General features: G+C 37.0%; 1 protein-coding gene across 4 annotated transcripts in view; it reads right to left on the bottom strand.

Moving 5' to 3' along the window:
• Positions 1-6,223: 6,223 nt before the first annotated feature.
• NAPEPLD (N-acyl phosphatidylethanolamine phospholipase D) overlaps positions 6,224-20,496 on the bottom strand; it is a 67,900-nt gene continuing 53,627 nt past the window's right edge. For all 4 annotated transcript variants that reach the window (XM_072653150.1, XM_072653148.1, XM_072653147.1 and 1 more), the window contains exons 4-5: positions 18,130-18,244; positions 6,224-9,772 (exon numbers count right to left, since the gene is read on the bottom strand). In XM_072653150.1, coding sequence (XP_072509251.1) covers positions 9,644-9,772; positions 18,130-18,244 — 244 coding nt within the window. In that variant the 3' untranslated portion in view covers positions 6,224-9,643. The remainder of the gene's footprint in view (positions 9,773-18,129; positions 18,245-20,496) is intronic.

Here is a 20,496-nt window from a genome sequence, read left to right as displayed (position 1 = left end):
ACACTGAGCTAACTCTGGCAATGTGTTCATCAACCTCATTATCAATGTGTATATCCCTAGACAGTACGCTACCAAGGTAAATGAACTTATCCACAGCATTCAAAACTTCTCCCTTTGTTGTAACTTATGGCTCCACATATGGGTGGTATGGTGGTGGCTGATGGAGCACCTGTCTTGGTGTTAATTATTAGACCAAAATTAGCACAGGCAGCAGAGAAGTGATCCGCACTTGGTTGTATCTCAGCTTCAGAGGCTGCATTGAGTGTACAATCATCTGCAAACAGAAAATCATGTACCAACACTCCCTCCACTTTGGTCTTGGCTTGGAGCCTTTTCAAAATGAAGAACTTACCATCAGGACAGTAGTTGACCTTGATGCTGTGTTCATCCTCACTGAAAGCATTTGACAACATGGCTGAAAACATCATACTGAAAAGCATGGGAGCAAGCACACAGCCCTGTTTCACTGCATTGGTGACTGGGAAGGTATGAGCATTGTCCACTCTCCAGAACTCGGGCAAACATGCCATCGTGAAATTGACGTATAATACTGATGAACTTCTCCGAGCAACAAAATTTTGACATGATTTTCCCATAAGCCCGCATGACTAACAGTGTCAAAGGCCTTGGTCAGATCTAGAAACGTTGTATACAGACCTCTGTTCTGCTCCTGGTATTTCTCCTGGAGTTGTTGGGCAGCAAACACCATATCAACTACTCCTTGGTCCTTTCTGAAGCCACACTGGCTCTCAGGTAGATGACTATCTTCCAGGTGAAGGATCAGCCTATTAAGGAGGACTCTAGAAGAATCTTGCTAGCAATGACTAAGAGAGACCTCCTTGTGACTGTTGCAGGCCAATTTATTTATCTTTATAGAGATGGACAATGGAGGCATCCTTGATGGAGGATAAACTCCTCTTGCCATATAACCTGGAAAATTTCATTCAGCTTTTGTATGAGCAATGGTCCCCCTTTGTAAATCTCAGCGTGAATAGAATCAGCACCAGGTGCTTTGCCACATGAAAGGAGCCTAATGGCCCTCAAAACTTCTTCAGTTGGAAGTTCAGCTAAGGAGGGATTGACTTCAAATGGTCAGTGGCCTCAGCATTGATTGATGATGGTCTATTAAGAACACTATGGAAGTGTTCAGCCCATCACTCTGGGTTCATGTCCTTATAACTCATTAATGTGGCTCCATCAGCACTGAGTAGTTGTGATGCATCATAGGTTTTTGGTCCATGAATAGCTTTCAATGAATCAAAAGACATCATGGATACCATTTTACTGTTATACTTCAAAGTTCTGTGGTGACAGGCAAGTGATGAAGCAGCAGGTGCAGATACACTGGGAACTGTAGTCACAACCCTGGACACAGGCAGCCTAGGCCATAGGGTTGTTTCTCACTGGAAGCACCAGAGGGATCCAGCAGCCCCCTGGGTGACTGAGCAGCCTTTTAAGGATCATATTGCTCACTTCCTGGTATGAGGAAGGAGACTAAGAAAAGGTGCCCTAAAAATTGTCTGCTTACCCAACTCTGGCCTGATTACTGCGGCAGGCAGGGAATCCCACTCTATGGTCAAAACACAAAAAAAGGACAAAAACATCTGCAAAGCTGATTCCACTCACCATCAGCACATGAAATGTGTGCACACTTATAGACAACACAAAATGCAGTAGGACCTGAAAGACGAACTGCACTTGTTGCAAGAGAACTCAACAGATGTCGCATCCAAATAGCAGCCCTGAGTGAAACAAGGCTGGCTAATGAAGACCAGTTTACTGAAGTCAGAGGTGGATGCCCACTTTTCTGGAGTGGCTGCAGTGAAGGGGAGCGCCATGAAGCTGGCATAAGTTTTGCAATCAAAACTAATCTAGTCAGCAAGCTGGTATGCCTGCCAAAAGGAGTGAAATGACAGGCTCATGACATTGCGATTGCCACTTGCAGGAAAATGCCATGCCACCATCATTAGTGCCTATGCTCCCAGCATGACAAACCCTGATGAGGTCAAATAAAAATTTTATGAAGACCTAGAGGACAAGCTTATATTTCTGGGAGACTTTAATGCTAGAGTAGGCTCACACTACCAGACTTGGCAAGGAGTTCTAGGGAGGAATGGAGCTGGAAACATCTTATAGTAATGGTCATTTACTGCTGAACACTTGTGCATCACATGACCTTATCACCAACCCTTTACCTAAACACAATAAAACTTCATGGATGCACCCTCACAGCAAACATTGACATCTCAGAGACTGGGATTTTAAGGAAATGAGACAGACAAGATGTGAGTGACAAAGGCAATGTGTGGTGCAGAGTGCTGGACAGATCATAGACTTATCCTTTCCAAGCTAAATATTTGCATTCATCAAAAGCACCGCCCCCAAGGCAAAATGACTACCAGAAGAATTAGTCAGCAAATTAGAGCTCTTGTCTGAGCATGAACAGTTTGTTGCTAATTTGGAGAGAAAGTTGAGCCATCACACAGTTGCAACAATGGAGCAGAGAAGGAGTGGGCAGCATTCAGAGATTTGGTGCACAGCACTGCATTTGCTCATCTGGGTCAGAACATTCGCAAACACTAAGACTGGTTTGATGAAAATGATGAGGAAATTCAGAAGCTGCTAAATGAAAAACAAGAACCCCGCAGGATTTACCAGCAGGATAGTTCATCTATCTCTAAGAAGGCAGCATTGAATTCCATCAAAAGCAAAGTACAAGCAAAGCTTAGAGAGACATGGGATTCCTGGCTCAGTAAGAAGGCAGATGAAATTCAGTTTTATGCTGATAGTAACAATCCAAAGCACTATACTAATACATGGGGCTTGAAAGAGCACAAACTGGGAGTCAGAGAACCTGAGTACCATCTCTGCTCCACCATATAATATCCTGTGTGACCTTAGGCAAGTCACTCAGGGCCTCAGTTTCCTCCTCTGAGAAGCAGAGGAGTTGGATGTGTGAGGTCCTTTCAAGCATCATATCTAGGATCTTATAGCTGGATTAGGACAGGAAAATGGAGTTGGATCAACTAACAGTCATTTTCTGCCTGATAAAAGAAATGGCTTTTTCTAAGTATGTACCATGTGCTTTCATTTTGGGGTATGTTATTTTAGTGAAGTATATTTTTTAAGCAAAGGGTTCTAAAGTAGTTATTTTACTATAATTATCTGAGTGATTATTATTAGCATTTGTATTTTACATAAGTCACTTTTTGTTTTTATAAAAAGACATTTTTGTTTAGTAAAAGTTATTGTAAGGTTATGTTAAATGACCCTGGAAAAATCTCAACCAAATAAACTTTTGGTGGCTTGTGTGATGTGTCATGTATCATAACATCTTTCTGAAATTGTTGGCCAAAGGACAGAAGTTAGAGTTGCTATTAAAGTTTCAGTGATAGTATTACTTTTTTTTATTTTTAAACGAGTTTCCATTTTAAAGGTTTGAGTTGTTTAAAAATTCTTGATACTGGTTTAGTGTCTTGGAATAACATTTGTACATGTTTATTGAATTAACTAGAGGCAACTTCATGGTTCAGTGGATAGATAGTGCTGGGCCTGGAGTCAGGAAGACCTGAGCTCAAATCTGGCATCAGACACTTACTATGTGACCCTGGGCAAATCACTTAATCTCTGTTCCTTAACCTAGCGGAGAAGGAAATGGCAAACCATTTCAGTTACCTTGACAAGAAAGCCCGGCGGACAGTATGAAGGGGTCGCAAAGAGTCAGACATGACTGAACAGTTGAACAACAACAATTATGAATCAACTATTTTTAGAAGTGGAACAGATATGGAGGAAGCTTTCTTTGAACCTTGACAAAAGCCCTCTGGAAGGTTTTAAATATGACAAGCCCTAAGTAAATTTTGGCACAACTACTCTAGTGAAAACAGGCCTGTGTGTATCTCTGGCAATTCTCATGATATTATAATAACCACCAATATGCAGTAGTCCAGTTTTAATTTGGCAAAATAGTACGTATCTGCAGGCTCCCTGTGAGTTTAATTCTGAGGTTTAAGCACAAAACTCTTGGCCTTGGAAAAGGTACTTTTCCACAATCAGGGATCATGTGTTTTCTAGTCCAAAGAGTAATAAATGTAATCCAGCTTCAGAAGGCAGCATGGCAATGTGAACAGAACTGTTGTCAAACAGGGAAATGTTCTTTCAGGTCATGTCTGACAAGATACTTGCTGTGGCTAGGTATATGCAGGGTTAACCTCCCAGTGCCCCTAAGACTGAGTTGCAGATCAAGTAGTTGATCTGGACTGGAAAAGGGAGTTTTCTTACCAGGAGTTTCCTTTACTAATAAAATCCCAGATCTGGTCAAAAATACATTTATGCCTGCCCCCAGTGATTTGTCTTCTCTTTGAACTGGTTTTCCATTTTCTATCATCATCGCTAAAATTAGTTACATAGTCCATTCCATTTTCTTACAATTTGGTAGGAAGTTTTTCCTTTTGAGCCAAAATATGACTCTCAGACTTGGCACTTAATGACCCCACTTCTTCTCTCCATGACCAAATAAAACCAGTCATAATGACTTTCATAGGGCCGTCCTCATTTATTTTAAGAAAGCTATCATATTGCCTCCCTTACCCCAAATATTCAACAAACTAAAATCCCCCTGCTTCCAATGGATCCCATTCAGTGCAGTTTTATGTCCCTGCATCATGTTGGTTTCCTTCCTCAGTACACTCTCCAGTTTGTTAAAGATATTTCTAAAACTGGCCACTTCACATATTGAAAACAATGAGCCTATCCAGGGTAGAGTACTATGGGACTACCCCCCTTTGGGATGCTTTCTATTATGCTAAGACTCCAGTGATTGTTTTTAACTGGCATTTGAAGCTACAAATTCAAATTTAGTACAATCCACTCATACATATATACACACACATATCCCATTCCAGGTCTTTTTCCCATACATACCTCCAACAGAATGTCAATTCCTGTAATAGAACACAGTAGGGTCTATTTTTAGTCTTTGTAGCTCCAAACCTAGCATAGTGCCTGGTAAATGCTTATCGAATTTAATTATTAACTGCTATCTTAACCACATTTCCCTCATCCTGTCCCTGTGCAATTGATTTTGGGGGAACGAGTGATTGTCTTGGCTTTCCACGTAAATTGATGACTGTTTCTTATACATTTTTCCCCTTTTCAGGACAGCCAGCAGAGGACTAAGAATATCATAGGCATTCAAATAGTCAAATCTAATAAGTACCCTCATTTAACTAGCACTGATAATATAACCATTTCATTGGATGAGTAATGAATATGACATGCAGTTGGATGGATAATCTGTAGAGCTTGCCCATGGATCTAGATAGATATCTAACTCAGTATAGAAGGGCAAGTTTGGCCTAGAATTAAATGAAAGGGGGCAGGCTGGATTGCCCTCAGGAAATTGCAAAGTTCCTTTACCGGTCCCAAATTCCTAGAATTAAAGGCCCATCTTTTCGATGCCAATGTAGTGGCAGTGGTGTTTATATGGTTGTGAGCATGGAGCAAAGCCTCTGAAGAAACTGAAATGACTACCACATACATTGGCAGGAGAGGCTCATTGTAGGAGTAAGGAAGCTTCATCCCATAAACAAGCTCTTGAGAAAAGGAGCAAAGATGCTATCAGAAGAAATGTGATAGAAAAAGATGGGCCAGTCTGGTGAGAAGGGTATGGGATGACAGGTAGACATCTCAAGTGCTTCCATAGTAGCCTTACAATGTGAGAAGGTGAGGCAGCCCTCCAGCTCTGGGTGGAACCTTTGGTACATTTGGGGGAAGGCAGATAAGAGCTGCAAGAAATGGATAGATTTCAGTCTGCAGCACCGGACAGCATCCAAATAGATGAATATTGAAGTGTTGTTTGAAAGAAAAACACACATAATACTTCTTCTTGAAAAACTATTCTAGTGATGTGTATATTTTGTGGAAAAAAATTAACTTACAGAGATGATGTTTCCAGGTGGAATGCTGCCTACCCTCATTAAAGTTAAAAACATTTTTTATACTCCATGTTAAAAAGTATACGCATTTCCCTAGCAATATCAATGCCTTTAATCAATCAGTAAGCACTTATTAAGCACCTCCTCCATGCCAGCCACTTTCAGATTTAAAGAATATAAAGACAGAAAGAAATGGCAATCTCTATATATGCAAAGAATTTACATTCATATCCTATCCATGGTACCAGCAGGAACTTAAAGTATATTAAAAAATATTTAAACAGTACTTGTAGTAAGAAGTTTATTTTCGCAAGCTGTTGTGGCAATGTGTTAATATAGATATATTCAACTGGGTTTATAATATTAATATTCATAATCCAAGGCTATGCTTAGCAATACAGGAACCAATATATATGTTTTATTTCCCCCTCTTGTGCTTATTATACCCAAAGAATACCTGAAATTTCTTTTTTTAATTACAGATATAAGAATGCTTCATCTAAAGAATCAAGTATACATGATTAGAGGAAAATGTGAATTTTTCAGGCAAGTTGACAAATCAAACTTTAAAAATAACAATATGTTTACAATAGAAAAGTACTGTATAAGGTAAAAAATAGACTTCCTGATGGGAGAGAATAGTAATGTACACATTCTGGCCAGCAGTTATTATTTTAGACATAGTGATGCAATCACATGTATTACATTGCTTTTTTTAAAAAGGCACATTACAGTATTTTAAAACTACTTTCTTGAATGTTCCGTAATTAATGAAAACATACAAGCAACATGTGCACTCCGTGTAACTGGCATTTGGTTTTAATGTCCTTTACCAACAGTTTGCATGATGGTATTTCATTCATTCTCTCCCTGCCTCAGCCAAACCCATTCATTGGAACTATTGATCATTACAATTCCTGGTATTTTCTTGAAATTAGGACATTATCCAAATATATTAATAGGAAATAGAGAGTTGAGTTTACAAGGATATGTTACAGCATGGTAATACAGAAAGAAAAGTTTATTTGGCTATGTTTGATACATATGTGCTAGGTAACATCATGGCATAGCTTGAATAATGCTATGGTTTTTTTAATTAGGTAGGATTTCCTCCTAATTATTAGAACCAATAATTTTGAGGAAGACGAGGAATGATACCTGAGGAGAAAGGGAGCCTTTTACTTTGAGGGGATAATGACAAAATGACAAAAAAATAGATTAGTAAGCATTCTAACAAACCAAAGTGTATTATGACTTCAATTTCAGATAGATAGGCTGACGTGATGTTAGACTGAATCCAAAACGTGTACTTCCCTTTATATTCCAAATAAAGGGAAACATCTAATTTATTGTCATTCACCTTTCATACTTTTTCAGATGTGAAAACTTTCATCACTGAACACTATGCAAACTATGCAAGCCTTTCTAAGTGTGGATGGCAAAAGACAAATATTACAATGGAAAAGAAATGTTAAAAGAGTCAGGGATAAAGATAGAAATTCCTCAAAGAGTTCAATGAAAAGAGGTATTTCATTATACAGTTAGGACGAGAATCTTCAACGTTTTAATTACTAAAAAGAACAATATTCAGTGAGTCTTAAAAGTGAGAACAATTAAAACACAGTAACAAAATTTTCATATGAAACTGAATAAAAATGAGTTTGCTAAGGGAGTAAATAGATTAGAATGTTCTAAAGTGCTTGGAGATCTTTGAAAAGGTGCTATTATAAATATAAAAACAATGTTAAGGTGACTCATGGAATAGAAATATCCAAGCAAAATGTAAATTTAAAAGGTAGGCAGTCTTCGTTTGTAATCTTTAAATTTTTAGTTCGGCACATAGCGCTAGGAAAGTGATTAAGAAGATGTTGGATTCTATTAGGTGTCTATGGTTACTGGCTTTTGCAAGTAGGGTCAGCACTGCTATTGTGAAATCATCATGCTCTCATTCCTGTCTTCGTATACAATTTTACTTTGTACTAAAGATGTACATACTTGTACATTTTTGTTTCTGGAAAACTGATTTAACATATGATGATAATTTTGTGCTGTTAGTGTCAAATAATATCTAAAACTTTTTTTCAATTTATTTGCATCTTTGTAAGCAAAAAATAAAATAAAACAGAATTTACTAAAGCTTAACATCAACAATTACATGTGGGTTGTTACTCTCCAAATATGCAATATGGATGAGTTAGGTCACCCTCAGTTTTTCATTTCCTGATATGTATGGTAAAAATTTAGCAAAGTACATTTTCAGAGGCATTGGGTCTGTGTTTAAATGTGCCTCTTCTTAGACATCCAAATACCTTAAATAATAATTTTCTCTTGTATGTTTTCAAAGTACTTTTACTATTACTTAAGATTTATTTATCAGTGCCTAGAAGGTAGGTTAAAAAGTTTCATCTCCATATTACAGGTGGTGAAACTGAGGCAAAGGGAAGCATAGGTACCTTATCTGAAGTTGCAAAAAAAAAATCAGTGGTATAGCTAGCTAGGTAGGGCTCATATTCAGATATTCAGTGCTTTGCAACCAAGTCACAGTGCTCTGTACATACATGCAAATTTATCAAGCTATTGACTAATTGGTTACTCCCTGAAGTACCAAACATTTGGCATAAAATATACGATTCTAGTAATGTGACATGCAGAAAATTTATTTAGGTAAGACAGTAGCACAGGGTAGTGTGAATATATATATAATATAGAATCTTGCTTATAATGAAACAAAATCTAATTGCAAGTTATTTAATCTAACACAAGGTAATCATTAAGTTAATTTTTAAAAATTAACCTTATTGAAATTTTTAAGATTATGCTACACAGATGAATGAAAAGGAGAATTTAGGCAAGAATATTAAGGAGTATTTTTTAGAAAGAGATTGGTGAATGGACAGGATCAAATTTAAATGAAACTATAGTCTATTGATAAATTTTATCAAGACCTGAACATAAATTATGTAAAAGCATCAATTTACATGGAGCAGGTCATATATATTTGTGCTTAACAGAAAGATCTTATTTTTATAAATAAAAAAAATTCTCAAAGATAATGTTTCTTATTCCCCTCCCTTTACTTTATTCTGTACCTTTTCACTCCTAATTCAACTGGAGCATACCGTACTCTATTTAAAAAAAAAAAAAATTCAAGAAACAGAGCAGAACTCAAATCCCCATACACCTATGCTGAAAAAAGCATAGTTGAACATGTGTATTGACTTTAGTTACATAAGTCCTGTGGGGATGGGGTAATATTACTGATTAGGGCTCTTAAAATATATAAGTATACAATGAATTTTGATTCATCTTATATAAAGAAAGGACCCGAAGCATAGGAATGAACCTTTCAGAACTTCTGGAAAAGGAAACTCAATCTATAAATCACTATCAAATTAGTAAAAAAAAAAAAAAAAAAAAAAAAGCTTCCATTGCAATATTTTGGCCTTAAACAGGTAACATTTAAATTCTGTACATTACCCAATCTATCACTCTGTAATATTTCAATGTATAAATTAACTATCCTGTGCAAAATGTTACAAAAAAATAAGATGCAAATTTGGAGAGATCCATTTCTAAATTAAAAAAAAAAATCACCCTTTCTTTCTCTCTTACTTTTAAAATTTGTTTCACTATTTTAAATCCTGCGAGAGGTTTTTTTTTAAAGCCCTCTGATAGTCATATTTATTTCCAGTCTTTATCATCCACATTTATTCAAGGTTTTCATCATCAGTCTTTACATCTCTTGATTCTCCATGCTTCAAAGTGAAGAAATCTTCGTTGTTAATTCCATACCTCTCTAGAGATTCATTCAGTTTCAATGGAGGATCCAAGTAATACTGGCAAAGAAAGAAATAAAAGGTAAATGGTCAAAAATATAAGAACTGTAAGAACAAAAAGACATTAAAAATTCTTTGAATGCTATATGAGCAACATTTTTATTCTTTCAAATTTGCAAGCAAAAATTCAACCTAAAATGATTTCAAGACCTGATAATTATGAAGACAACTCAAAAGGAAAGAGTAGCTAAAAATGGGATTCTGACACTGTAATAATAAGTGAACCTGAGGAAATAAAAGGGAAAGGGAAGGATGGCAATTAAAAGACTGGTACAGCTAGGAAGGGAATTCTGTGATGAGCTCAGCTTTTTAAAATGTGTATAAAAATGTGTATAAAAGACAGAGCATATAGCAAAATACTACAAAATATGAGTCAATACAAGACTAATGATGAGAAGGCTAAAGAACTTAAATGACCTTTTCATGTTTAGAGAAGTGGAAAGAAAGATTAGAGTGTTAGGCCAATGCTTGGGGCAACACGGGGCAACCAAGTGACACAGTTGATAGAGTGCAGAGCCTGAAGTCAAGAAGACCTGAGTTCAAATGTGATCTCAGATATGTACAGCTGTATGACCCTGGGGCAAATCACTTAACCTTGTTTGCCTCAATTTCCTCATCTATAAAATGAGCTGGAGAAAGAAATGGCAAACCATTCCAGTATCATGGCCAAGAAAACCCCCAAAGAGTCAGACACAACTGAAATGACTAAACAATGACAACTCATTGACTCCCAAGTCCAATGCTATAATTATGGAGCAACTAAATGGCACAGTGGACAAAGCACTGGGCTTAGAATCAGGAAGACTTGTCTTCATGAGTTCAAATTCAGCCTCAGACATTGGCTATGTGACCCTGGACAAGTCACTTAACCCTGTTTGCCTCAGTTCCTCATCTTAAAAATGAACTAGAGAAGGAAATGGCAAACTACTCCTTTGCCAAGAAAATCCCAAATGGGGTCATAGAAAATAGGACATAAGTAAGGAGATGGAACTGAGAAAAGGCAGACCGTGCAATAATCACTGTGTGTGTTCAGAGAAAGCAGACATTTTCAATCCAGTTCAATTTACTTAGCATCTACCATGTGCTAATCACTTGGTATAGAAGGACAAAAACAAAACAGCCTCCGACCTCAGAGTTTGCATTCTACCAAAAAACAGGTGGGAAAGGAGGCAGAATTCAACATGTACAGAAGTACAAATAAAAAATATATATACACAGTTATTTTTTGAAACAGAATACAAAGAAAGCTTGGTGAGAGATCTAACTAGGCAAAGTTATACCAATGGTTTTTAAGAATGAAATGGAAAGGAGGACAAGATACAGGAGGCATGACAGAAAATCTTTGCAAAGACATTTATATCTGTATGATGAGGCTTATGAGCTGTGCTTTGGAGAAAAAGTAGGTATTCTATAAGGTGGGACAGAGGAAAGAAAGCCTTAGAGACATGGGGGAACCATCTAGTGAGAGGACCAAAGGAATATATGAAATAGTCCTGGAAAGGGGAGTGAAAGGAAGAATGTGGCCAGCTTTAAATTCCAGGCTGAGCTGTCTGTAATTTATTTAAGAAATAATAAGAAGCCATTAGAGTTTTACAGTCGGGTCCTTAGCTGATGAATTTAAAGTTGTTTGGTTAAGAGCAGAAGTCCTTCCATTTCTCTACCCCCAAAAGTTTCTCTGTCCCATATTGTTACTCATTCTTCCATTTCCAAGGTCTCTGGCAGGATTAATTCAATAGATTCTCAAATATGAGGAAAGGACATGTTGATTCAAACAGTAAAGGATCAAAGAAATAGAATTTTCAGTGACTCCCTTTAAGATAAACTATAAAGTCCTCTGGTATTAAAGCTCTTTACCACCTTTCCCCAGTCTTTCTTTTCAGTTGCACCTTACATCATACTCTGTCGCTCTGTGTTCTGGTTATACTGTCCTACTTTCAGTTTCCTACTTAAACATTCTGTCCCCCACCTCTGTGATGTCTGGAATTCTCTCCTTCCATTTCTACTTTTTAGAATCCCTGTTTCCTTCAAGGATCATCTCAAATGGCATTTCTACATATGGGACTTGCCTACCCTCCAACTCACTGCAGTTAATGCTGCTATCCAACCGTGTTTTCCCCACCCCAAAAGATCTTGCATATTTTAAAATTTTCTTATTTGTGTACATGTTGTTTTCTCTGTAATGTTAATGAGAGTTAAATCTTCCCCTCCCATTAATAGGCCTCATGTGGAGCCCAAGGAAGGAAGCTTCATTGAGGTGGAGGCCTTATTTTGTAGGAAAGTTCACACCTTTTGTTAATTTCTAATGAGGCACTAGGTCAAGAGGGTTGTGATGCCCTCCAGCTCCAAAAGTGTACACATACTCAGAGGTGAGGTTTTGCTTTGGGGCTTAACTCTTTGCCAGAAGGTTCCTGTGCCAGATGAGACTCTGGGTAGCCGTTAAGGAGCCCCCAGCTTTAAAAACCCAGATGGTGGTGCTTCTCTCTGGTAACTATGTATGTATGTAATGGTCAGACAGCTGGATCTATCTGTCTGTTGATCTGTGATGTATGTATTGCTTATAGTCAGACAGAAGCCCTGTCTGTTGGCCTTTATTTCTTCGCTTGTATTTTCTGATTAATGAAGATTGTTGACCCCTCAAAAGTTGCTTTCCTTTTAGAAAAGATCTTGTGCTAGCAGGCCATCCTGGATGTGTCAGGGTGCTTGCTACTTCACCCTCCAATAGAATATAAGCTCCCAGAGGGCAGGTACTTTCTTGTCTCTGTGTTCCTTATATAAAGTTGTATACATGGTAAGGGTATAATAAATCCTTGTTGAATTGAATTGACACAACTGATAAAAAGAGTTTCTGAATTGCAGAGTTAAAACAGTAGCTTGAAACAGTAAAGTAGTCTTCTAGATTCACTGTTGAGAGGAAAGAGTGAAGAGTCTTGAGAAGAGAAGGTCTGGAATGGCAACTATAAAGAGGACAATAAAGAGCCAAGCTGGTAAGAACAGAAGAATGGCTAGGCAGCACTGAAGGTCCAGCAGAGACTGAGAAACATAAATTTGTCATGAACCCATAAAACTCTTCCAATTTCAGAAAGGAACCAAAGGTACCAAAGGAATTTTTAGGTATGACTGCAGCAATATAAAAAAATTATTGAAAATGGGAACGGTACTAGGATTCTAGAGATAGGCAAATGTCTTAATTTTCAAAAGGGAGAAAAAGGTACATATCAGAAATTGGACAAGGGAGCCAGGAATGTGGATCCCCAGTAAAAATCTCAAAAGAATTATTTAATAAATCATCTATGGACATTTTAAAAAGGGATCAGTGATCACTAAAACCTAGCATTTGCCTAATAAGTAACACTGAAATTGTTAACCAATTGGGATTATTGGATTTGTGGAACAGAGAACTATAAACAGAATATCTTGATTTCAGCAACATATTTGACAAAGTATTTCATTATCTTCTTGCACTCAAGTTGCAAAGACATAGAGTACAATTAAATGTATTTATAATTAGATAAATAAATCCAACCCAAAGACGGGGCAGTGTCAACCTGGAAGGAAGTCTTGAGTCATAGGCCACTGGGTTCTTTATCATAAAAGGTAGATGCTATTACAATTCTTGTTTTACAGCTGAGGAAACTAGGGCAGAGGTTAAATGACTTACCCACAGTCACCTAACTAACAAGTCTCTGAGGCCAGATCTGAACTCAGGTTTTTCAGACTTCAGGTCCTACTAGTACTCTATCCAGTAAGCCATCTAGCAGTGCTTAGGCAAAGAGTGCTTAAAGTGTAACATTAAGTGTGACCACAAATTTGTTTTTCAGTTCATGTACAAAAAGACCTCACAGGGGGAGGAGAGAGAGAGTCCTGCAATGAGTAGGAAGTTGGATTCTAACATCTACAAAGTTGCTTCCAACTCTAAAAGTACAGAATTTCATGGTTCCAAAATATCCAACAAATGTATGGCAAATCTCAATCATTTTTCCTATGCTGGATTAAATCATTAGTTGTTGCGATAATAGGTGTGAGTCACTAGTTGTTCAATCTATTTCAGCTCTTAGACATTCATCCAAATGAAACATCCTATGTCAAATTCAGTGCAAAATATGGTTATGTATCATTAAGTTATATGAGTTAGTAGGTAATCTATCTTGTGAGGCCTCGTTGCTGTAGGAAGTGGTTTTGTAGAGAATCACTTGCATTTAAGGGAAACAGAATCAATGCCAAAATATAACATTAGGACATGAAGTGTGACCACAAATTTGCTTTTTGGTTCATGTTCAAGAAAACTAGGCACTTTAATGACAGAATACTTTTTTTTGGCAGAAGCATAGTAGGGTTATATTAACCTTACCCCTTCGGCCAAATTCAGGACTTGGAAGTTAGGGAAATAATGGAAAAACGGAAGAAAGTTTTGAGGATCATAATAATGTCCTTAATAGACTTAAGCATATTCTTAAATTTTATTTTTTCCAGAACTAAGTACTCTTTTTTCATCTTTGTTGAGGGTTTTCATACCAGGATCTGTCCATACAGTGAAATCACAGTTCCAGATCCATAAATAAGAAAGATCATCACCAGAATGTTGGTGGATTTTCTGACAACATCAACTCATAAAGATACAGAATGATTGCAATCTGTGTTGGTTGAGGGATTACCTATAAAATCACAGATCTTTTGACAAACATTTGAAAGGTTTCTGTAGTTTAGACATGAATAAGTTTTGATAGATTTATCAACGGCACATCCACTTTGATGATAGCACAGATCTGTTTGAGTACTTGGATACAAATGTAAAATATTATTCTTGAGAGGCAGTGTGACCTGGGAGTCAAGAGTATCCAAGTTTCAGACCTGCCTCATGCATACATATTTACTAGCTAGGTGACCCTAAGCAAATTATTTAACCTCTCTCAGAGCTTTAAGTTCCTCATTGTAAAATGAAGAATAATAGTAGTACTTACCTCACAGAGTTACTGAATTAAAGATTAAATGGGAATGTATGTAAATCATTTGGTACTTTTAAGCACTAAATAGACTTTATTATCATTACTCAAGTTCAAAAAATAAAATGCCAGTGTAGTGGATGCAGAAGGTATAATAGTTAAACAGTTTATGTGAAAAGGAAACAGGCATTTGAGTGAATTACAAACTCAGTGAATTAATAATGTAACATGGCAGCCAAAAAAAAAATAAAGCTGACAACCTTAAGATGTGTTAATAGAAATACAGTATTACAGAAAGAGGGAAATTCTAGTCGTATTCTATTCTGTCTTGACCTGACTACATACGTAGTACTGTATTCAATTCTGATCACCACTTTAAAAATGTTTTCACTGAGGTGTCTTTTGTTTGTACGTGACAGTCATTTAGGGATCTCACTATCATTCAATAAACCTTCCTATGTAACAGTGAAAAAGCTAACCAACAGACACAGTAACCAAATCTAACAGTCCATACAACATCCATCGTCCCATCACTCTGCTAAAGGAATGGAGATGTATTTCCTCAATTCAGATAAAATTCCTTGGCATTCACAAGTACTACACTTTAGAAAAGATTCTGAGAATCTAGAGTTTTTCCATTATTTTTTTAATATGGTGACAAAAAAACCACGCTGTTGAAGGAGCAGGGAATGTTTACTATCAAAAAAAGAAGATTTGGAGAGGATGTGATAATTGTTTGGTTTTTTTCTTAAGTATTTGAAAGATTATTAAATTTAAAATGGATTAAGCTTATCTCCCCCTAACCCCAGAAGGGCAATGAGTAGAAGTGACTAATCCAGGGTCATCTCCAGTCATCCTGATCTATGTCTTGCCCCTGGACCCATATGGCTCCAGAGGAGAGAGTGAGGCTGGTGACTGCACAGTCTTGCCTCGCTTAAATCCAGTGCATTTGCGAGTCATGACATCTCCTTCCTGATGTCATGGTCCTCTTTGAGAATGAAGGACAAAGAACAACAGAAGTGACTAAGAGAGAAATTTCAGATTTTTAAAGATCAACTTCCTGAAAATTCGAGCTACCCAAAAGTAGACTATTCTTCATTGGAAAGTAGTGAGTTCTGCATTATAGAAAGTCTTTAAGCCAAAGGCAATTTGTCAGGTCTCTTGTCTGAGCAGATTGCTATTCATGTCTGTGTTAGATAAAATCTAACATATTGGATAATATTAATTATCCAGTAATCTAATGATAATTAGATAAAATCTCCAATGCCTGGCTTTTCCAATTCGGAGATTCTACAGTTATGTGGTTAATGGGCAGAAGTTATAGAGAGACAGATTTCATCTCTATGACAAAACAAATTTCCTAACAATTATAACTATTCAACAGTGGAACAGAATACCCTCTGACGTGGTAAGTATCCCATTTTTTTGAGGTCTTCAAGACCAGGCTGATATTGTGAGGCATTCTGATTTAAAATGAAATATGGTACACTAGGACTTTATGTTGGGAGCACAGATTCATATAGTTCTAACCTTTCATCGTATGTTTTAAGCAAGTCATTTATCCTCTGATTCTCAAATTCCTCATCCCTAAAATGGGGATAATTATATTTGTACCACCTATCTCACACTGTTGTTGCCAAGAAAGAACTTCATAAACTTTACGGTACTACATAAATGTAAGTTATTAGGCAACCTTCCTGTTTTAACTATTAGACTATATGACTTCTAAGGTTTCTTCTTAATTACCGAGATTTTATGGTTCTATGAATATAATATTTTACTTATTTACTAGAATAAAGAACATACTATGCATAACTCAAAAGATCCACCTTCTGGCATTTTTCAGACCTAAATGAAAATAAACAAAAAGTGGGAAAGTCTAAAAGAAAATCTTATTTCAGATGAGGGGTTAGATAAAGGTTTGTACACTGAATCTTAAAATATACTAGGGTTAAGAAACAAATAAATATTAACAAAGTGATTTCTTCCACCTCATATAAGTTGCTAACTAATTGTTCCTTTCAGTAAAAGTTTAAAATACATTTAAAGAGAACTATATAATTAAGGAAAGATTAATAGGAAAATATGGATTTTGATTCACGATAGGAGAGCAGAACCTCAGACCTGTAAGGGACCTTGAAGGTTATCATCCAAACCTGACCAGCAAGTTCCTCTGCAACATCTCCAACAAGTGGTCATCCAACTTCTTGTAATGTTAAGGGAATACGAAGATCTTCCCTGCCCCTTAATAGGTCCATGTGACCTGTTTTGAGCTTTCCCCCAGCAGCCTGAGTCACATGAAGCCCATGGTGGGAGGAGCTCACCAAAAGGATGGAGCAGGAAGGATGCAGCAGGGAGAGGGAGGTGGAGCTGAGAGGCAGCAGGCAGAGCAGAGCAGCTAGCCTGGGTGAGAGAGGGGCATTTTGCCTAAGGGAGCTTGTTTGTGGGAAGGCGTGATGTAGGGAAGGCTTAGGTATGCTGGTCCTCCCTCTATTAGTAATGTGTACAAACTTCCTTCTTACCATGGTGGAAATGGCTTTCTGATATCTGAATAAATATTTTGGTTTTGTCGTTGAGGAAGAAAGTTTATATTTTGTGATTTTACCCTGGAAATACACCTGCAGATCTATAACAGCTGCTGTGGATATTACATTGGCATACACTTCTACTAGAAGATTTCCACAAAGATCAAAATATAACAGTTTAGTAGATATTAAAGAGAAGGGCAGAGATTTAAATGACATATCACTTTAATTAAAGTAGTTTTAAGAGGGAACTGATTAGAATTTGAGGGGATCAGAAAAGATTTCATGTTACACTGGAGCAGAAGAGGGAAGCCAGTGATTCTTGGTGGTGAAGGCAAGGAAGGAGGCACAGGAGTTAGCCTGTACAGAGGACCAGAGAGAAGAGAACAGGCATTGCGTATGGACCAACAAGACATGTGACTGTACTGACGATTGCAAGGAGGGAAGTAATGTTTTAAGACGGAACTCATTGGCACATGGGGGGATCAGAAAAGGTTTCAGGTAGAAGGTTACACTTGAGCTGACTAATTTATTAAAAGGTATGAAATGGAGGAAACTACAAGGTGGAACAAAGAAAATAAAAAGAAATTTCAAGACTTAAACATGAATTTCTGATTTTTAGCATACACAATGCCACTTAAAAAGGTCAAATATTTCATTAACTACCAAAGTAAGCTAAAAATGCTGAATGCAATAAGGACCTCTTTATTTCAGGTGCAAATCTCCCCAGTTAATGCTAGATGAATGAATTAATACATTTTGGATTCTACAGATTCTTCTCAATGAAAACAGTCACAGCAAGTGTTCCTGGGTTCTAACAAAATGGACTCAGGCAAAAAAAAACAAAGGCTGAATAAACAGGTAGTTACTTTTATGGCAGATTCCAACTTACCTCATTTGCTAAAGCAAAGGTTCCCCAGTGAATTCCTATAGACTTCCTTGCTTGAACATCAATGTGAATCCTTACAGCTTCTTCAGGGTCTACATGCTGATGTTTCATAAACCATCTACAGAAATAGAAAAAAAATGATGAAATCTAGCCTCTCGATGTAGATTGCATCCTAACCTACTTTTATTTTTAACAGCTCTTGAGTTTGCACAACAATAAATGCTACGGAATAGAAAAATACTGTTTTCTTAGTCAGCCTTTGCAAAATAAAAGCTTCCTTTTCTTTCTCTAACTGGCTCATTTATATCACCAAAAAGACTTTCTTTTTAATGTTCTGGAGCTCTTCTGAAAGAAACTAGGTATACTGCATTCTAGTACCGATGACATGACTCAGTGAAGTTTAACAACAAATATAGAATTGGAAGTGAAAAGGCAATTCTGTATCCATTAGTTAGCTTCTAAAAAACATTAAGTGGATAAGAATTTATACCATTTTTAAGAGATATGGTTGCTGACAGTCAGGAATTCCATTCCCTCTTCAGATAAGATTTAAATAAACATTTTAGCATGCATAATCCTTTCTCAAATAGTAAACTAGCTAATACAAACTATGCTTTAGGGGGAAAATACTTTTAATGGTACAAAAGGTGGGAATAACCATTTATTAAGTGACTGCAACGTGCCAGGCGCTGTGCTAAATGCTTTTTACAAATATTACCACAAACAACTGGAAAGCATGAAATATTTATTCAAAAGCTTTTTGTTCCTTTTGCATTATCAGCTCCTCTCCTTTCTCCCTTCCAACGACCACCATTCCAAGCCTGAAATACAATTTGGGGTTTTCTTTCCTATATTATCAATCCGAGTAAGATGCCATTGTGACCACCAAAACTCGAACTACACGAGGACACAATAAGGCTAGTGGCTGCATGTAGGACTTTTAACACTTCACACCACAAATTCTAGCAATAAGTACCTATTTGTACAATCGTGGGATTTATTTGATGTTCCTTTTAGGTGAATCCTGGTCTCAAGAGGCTTTTTAACCACAATAGCCACTGCTTCCCCAACATCTGCAGAGGAGGCCAGTCCCTGTTTTTTCCAGATTTCATGACAATTTTGTAAAACAATAAAAAACAATGTGCCTGAAATTGATTTATCTTCCTTTTTTTAAAATTGGAGCAAGGAGCTGAAAAGAGTGCTCTCTTTTGTTTTTGTTTCAATTTAACAACAATTTGACAAGCACTTACTAAGTATCTAATATACGCAAAGCATTTTGCTGAGTCCTGGGAGAACCACGAAGTTTAGATAAGACATAATTCTTGCCTTCATGGACTTTAAAAGCAGGTAGTGAAAAATGACAGATGTCTAATAACTAATACAGAATAATATATATGGCTATGTAGAGAAACAGTAAGTAGTTTTAAACTACCTATTAGTATAGTTCCCCCTTTTGAAAATATTTAAAGTTTTATATAAATAATAGAAAACCTTTATAGAATTACAAACTAGAAGAATTTTTCATATTATAAAAACACATTTTGACCCAAACATGACATAATATTTGCTTGTTACATATTTTCAATATGTTGGTTCAGTGGTTTAAAAAATATTAATTCCATGGTAGTGTTTGTATGTTTCTTGATAGGCAGGACTCAAACCCAGTTTCAAGTTTCCACTATACACCACTAACACCTGTATTTTATTAAAGGAAAACAACTGACCTCTAGCTCCTAACTGTAATCAATCAATAATCATTTATAATAATCATCTTTTACTCTGTGCCAGACATGTGCTAAGCAGTGAGGGCACACTGACAAAACTAAGGAAGTCCCTACCCTGAAGGAGCTTACACTTTAATGAAAGTAGTTTTAAGAGAGAACTCATTAGCCCCTGGGGGGATCAGATAGGGTTCCATGTGGAAGGTTACACTTAAGCTGAAGAGGAAAGTCAATGATTCTTGGTGGTGAAGGCAAGGAAGGGGGCATAGGAGATAGCCTGTACAGAGGCCCACAGTGTGGGTGGATCAACGAGTAAGACATATGATTGTACTGAAGACTGCAAGGAGAGAAGTAACATATTAGAAGACTAGTAAGAAGAGGAGAGGGCAGGTGGGAGGTATAGTGACCTGCAGTCAGGAAGAGCAGGGTTCAAATCCAGCCTCAGACATTTACTAACTGTGTGACTCTGGTCAAGTCACTTAACCCTATTTGCACCATTTTCTCATCTGTAAAATGAGCTGGAGAGAGGAAATAGGAAAATACTCCAGTATCTTCACAAAGAAGACCCCAAAAGGGTCACAAAGAGTCAGACACAAGTGAACAACAAGGTAGGATGAGGATAGATTGTGAAGAGTTTTAAAAGCTGGCC

The sequence above is a fragment of the Notamacropus eugenii genome, chromosome 3, assembly GCF_028372415.1.
Source record: "Notamacropus eugenii isolate mMacEug1 chromosome 3, mMacEug1.pri_v2, whole genome shotgun sequence".
NCBI classification, from domain to species: domain Eukaryota; kingdom Metazoa; phylum Chordata; class Mammalia; order Diprotodontia; family Macropodidae; genus Notamacropus; species Notamacropus eugenii.
The sequence above is the reverse complement of the archived record's forward strand: the minus strand, read 5'-3'. Positions and strand labels throughout refer to the sequence as shown.